Source organism: Phaseolus vulgaris, chromosome 11, assembly GCF_000499845.2.
Source record: "Phaseolus vulgaris cultivar G19833 chromosome 11, P. vulgaris v2.0, whole genome shotgun sequence".
Lineage (NCBI taxonomy): Eukaryota > Viridiplantae > Streptophyta > Magnoliopsida > Fabales > Fabaceae > Phaseolus > Phaseolus vulgaris.
Window position 1 is genome coordinate 7,003,759 of NC_023749.2, and position 4,763 is coordinate 7,008,521.

The 4,763-nt window shown below is 30.0% G+C and overlaps 1 protein-coding gene across 1 annotated transcript; it reads right to left on the minus strand.

Annotated features, from left to right (window-relative positions):
* Nucleotides 1-2,498: 2,498 nt before the first annotated feature.
* Nucleotides 2,499-4,187, minus strand: LOC137832492 (fasciclin-like arabinogalactan protein 12). The gene has a single exon (XM_068640688.1). The coding sequence runs from the start codon at nt 3,727-3,729 to the stop codon at nt 2,725-2,727; it is 1,005 nt and encodes a 334-aa protein (XP_068496789.1). The 5' UTR covers nt 3,730-4,187; the 3' UTR covers nt 2,499-2,724.
* Nucleotides 4,188-4,763: the final 576 nt, after the last annotated feature.

A 4,763-nucleotide genomic window follows, 5' to 3' on the forward strand; every position in this document is an offset into this window, starting at 1 on the left:
GAACTCGTCTCAAGAGAGTCAATTTTCTTAAAGGGTAGAAATGATTGAAAAAGTGTTGCAGATAATGTGGAAAGAAAGGAATAAAATTTAAAAGAGGGTAGCTTATCAAGACAGACAGAAAAAACAAGTTTGTGAAGCATCAATGATTGGTTAGTTAGGTTCATCAATCAGTTTGTTGTGTCTTTTTGGCCCACCGTGTTGCTGTTTGGCCTCTTGTTTGAAAGATACTTTATTATCTTTGGATATAAAAAAGTTGTAAGTTGAAATTGATAAACATGGAAAGATAAAGAGTACTTACTGTAACCATTGAGAAGGGTACGGCACGCATACAAATTATTTAAAGCTCTTTTTTTTTTCTATCAGCAAGATTATTTAAAGCTTGTAAGTTAGTTAATAATGTCACGATCTTCTGCTGCTTTTGTTTTAGCATGGTTTATTATTTTATTTTATTTTACTGAAGGGTCGAAAGGCTAAAAAAATAAATAAAAATTAAAATAATATAATATAATAAATAATAAAATAAGATAACATTGTATTAAGGTCCAATAAATAGGTCTAAAACAATAAAATATATTTAATAATTACAAGATGTTAAAAATAAAAGTCCAATAACAAACATTATAAATAGGTGATTTGTTTAAGTAAAGTGATTTTAATCTGATAATTAAACAAATTGATTCTGACTTAATCATCGGAGTACTTTGCAGATACATACATCTAACCGAAAGTGAATATGGATCTAAAAGCCGGAGTTGATCCAAATCCAACAGTCGAGTGATAGTCCAAATCAAGTAGTTGAGAGCAATCCCAAGCCCACATAGCAGAATCCAAGTCAATTGATCAAATAACCGAAAATTCAAGTCATCCATAAGAAACCAAGACGCCGAGAGGAGAAGAAGAAGTTAATTACTTCTAAACCAGCCATCTAATAACACTTTGGATTAAACTCTTTTTTTTTTTTTTGTATAATGAACTTTATATTTTTAAATATTATTTTATCAAGATGTGTGTTAAATTAATTAATATTTTTTTACTAAAATGGGTATCTTTTATTTTCAATTGTAAATCAAAACTACCACAAACCAAGTAGTTCGTAAGTTTGTTTTATTGGTAAAGGTTAATAAAAACATTTAACTTCCAAACCCTTTTATTATATAACAAAATAAATAGCAAAAGAGTAAAGCAATTTAATTGCCAATTCAACTATTTATAGTCTTTACAATATGGATTAAAAGAGAAAAAATCTATTAAAAAAATGCGTTGGTCTAAATAGAAAAAAATACGCTGTTTATATTCACAATGAAGGCTATAAAAAATATAACATAGATCGAAAACAATTGTTTTCATAATGGGTACTATTAAAAATAATAGGTTAAATTGATTTTTTGGTTTTTTTTTATCTTATTCGGAGGTTTCAGTTTGATCATTTCTCTTTTTAAAAAAATCATTTATCTTCTTAATCATATGTGTCATTTTCTGACCGATTCTTGACATGAAATTTGTCACATTACATGAACCTACATAACAACTATGAAACTCAATCGTTGTTCAAACAAAAATTACCATAAATGAAGTGAATTTTACGAGGAAATCGAGTTATGAACAATCGAAATAAAGCATACAATTGATTTTGGCAATTTCTTTCTCCACTTCCTACAACTTCGTACTTTTGATGAAAAATCATATTAGTCATGAGTCTAATGGAAAAAGTTTTAGGTCTTGAATTAGTATATGATTCCTAAAAATAATATATTTTTTGTCATAAACTTAGTGTACTAATATCTTAAAATTGCACCTTGACCAAAAACACAAATAAAGTTTGAACAGGAAAAAATGGTAATTTTTTAAATAAACAATTTTGTTCACATGAAGAATCAAAATGAATTTTTAAAAGAAAAATGACTAAATTAAAACTTATAAGTAAAATAAATAACCAAAAATATCTTTTAATAATAAAAACAATAGTTATTGTCAATCATTGTTATTAGAGAATTGGTTAATATAAAAATCAAAATATTTTTTATTGAAATTAATATGTAAGTGGATAAGAAACCATAAAAAATTATATATTTTAACGTATTCCAATAAAATGTTTTTCTTAAATTTTTAACTAGTACCCTTAAAACATGAGTTATAAATTGCCAAAACTAATAAGCTATTTAGGAAAAAAAAATGATGATAACACTTAAACATTATTTTCACAATCAAGTTCTATCAATAAAATAATTTTAATTATATATTATTCAGAAATCTGTATATTACACTGAAGTTCACTTACCCAATACAAATAAGTTTAGCTTTATATCTGCAGAAAATTCACAGCAACCTTAGAATATATACAAGAGACAGTGGAAAACTCCACAAATCATAAAGAGAATGAATTAATTCAATACTATCAAATGCTTTATTCATTGAAGTTTCCATTTCTGTATTTATTACTTAAAACTCGCAATTAGCCTAACAAATTGAAGGAGTTAACCCGTAAATTCCAGACACAGTTTCCATGAAATTTTTTCTTCAAAGTACGTACGTAAACTTACAAAACATTGAAACAACCTCTATTGAAATGTGCATAACATTGAAGTAGCCGAACACAGAAGAATACAGCAATCTCAGATATATATACTGATAATTCACCACTATAGTACTCACTCAAGCCTTTCAATCATAGCACACTTGAATATTAACTGAGTAGTATGTAACGGCTGGGTGTTTGAAAATTCATCATGATGACAATGTAAGCACAAGAAGTACTCCAAGAACATGGAACACCCACTTTCCTTGTAAGTTGATTTTCACAGTGCCGGAGTTGTTGTTTGTGGAATTAATCTCAGATGATTCTGAGGAATCTGGAGACACTGGCTTCTCCTTATCCGCTTTAGGAGCCTTTGCAGAAGGTTCTGGTGCCAAAGATGGTCCCTTTGCTGGTGCCTTCGCCACTGCAAAGAAGTCCATAGGAAGAAGCACCTTCCCCACCTTGTAAATAGCGAGATGTTTATCTGTGTATACAATGCCAGTGATGGTGGTGTTAACCTCACCCGTTGAGATGTTCACACTCCCTCCGTAACTTATCACATTCAGTTCCACTTTTCCAGGTTTAGCCCCTGCAAGGGTTCTCACTGGGTTGGTTAGAGTATCAAAGTTGGAGCTTGACACGTAGTCAGAAAGAACATGGAACTGTAAGAGCTCCAGCTTTTGGCCGTCAGAAAGAGAGTTGAGGAAGCCTGCTTTGAGTTCAGAGAAGGAACTGTCATCAGGTGCAAGAATGGTGATGCCACCTGATTTAGTAGTGAGGAGCTGTGCATTGAGTTGGTTGATCAATTGGGTGGTTTTCATGAGGCGGATAAGGATGTTGAATGACTTGGCCTGCCTCAGGATTCCAACAATGTCAACAGCTGCAGTGTCAGGGGTGGAATCACTTGGTGACTGTGGCAATGAGGGAACCAAAGGTTGTTTAGGAGCCTCAGTTGGTGGGGTAGGGGTAGGTTGTGGTGGTTTGAGAGGGGCAGAAGTTGGAGATAATTGGGCTAAAGTGGTGGTGTAGTACAAGAATGAAAGTAGCAGTGCTAGTGAGAAGGACAAACCAAATTGCTTTTTCACCATTTTGGTCTTGTTAGATGATAATCGTGTAGAAGATATTGGAAAGGAATGCAAATGGTAGGATTTGTGTATGCAATGTGCACTTGATGCATTGATGGTATGGTGGAGGAGATGGTTTTTATATAGCATGTCTGAGAGTGGGAGACAATGAAAGGTAGGTGAGAGGTTTTGTTTGAAAATCTTGAAATGTGATTTGTGATCATACAATGAGTTAATAGCTGGCAAAGGAGATTGATGTGTTGCATCAGTGAAGATGTATGGATGTAAGTTACAAACTAAACTGTTAAAGGGTTACTTCATCAGATGCTTAACCTGCTGCATTTTTGGTTTTTCTTTTCTTAGTAATGAGATGGGAAGGTTAACAATGTGTATAAACTGTTCTTGCTAAGAACATTCTTGATCAGGTATTTAAGCTATATGAATAGGGCAGCAACAACTCTGTGAGAAGACATTTTAATCTCACCGGTGCATATTTTTCTTATGAAATTTATCATAATAGTACAACTTTGAAAAAATTTCTAAAATAATGTTAGTTGTGGCTAGAAAATGAGAATTAATTTTGTAAATGTTATTTAAGCACGTAATAAATATAATTTACATGTTCTTTAATGTATTACGTAACTCATTGATTTAGGTATTTACTTAAGTCAGTTTATAATTCTTTCTAAAAAAACATTTTTTTACGCAAACATGTAATAAAGATACATGGTTTCATGATAATGATAAAGCAAATGACATGATAAAATGATCAAATATCATTTGTATATATAGAATAAAATTTCATTAATAATGAGTACAAGTAAAGTTTGTAAAATTGTCTCATAACAAAAAAAAGTTATTTATAAAGCTTATCCATGTTAGTACAACTTTTTCATGAAAATATTCGTATACTTTTTTTTCATGGGAATTTAAATAAATTAAAGAATTATATATTTACGTTAACTATTTAATTAAAAATTAAAAATAATAACAATTAGACATTTTATGACAACTAAATATATGATCTAACTTACAATGTATAATCAATCTTATTATCTTATATTATAATATCAATTTTATGAAGTTAAAATAAATTTTCCTATTATTTAAAGTTTATTATTTTTTAAGATAATATTAGAGTTATTTAAAGTTTATCATATTTAAATTTATTAAGCTCGGTTGCT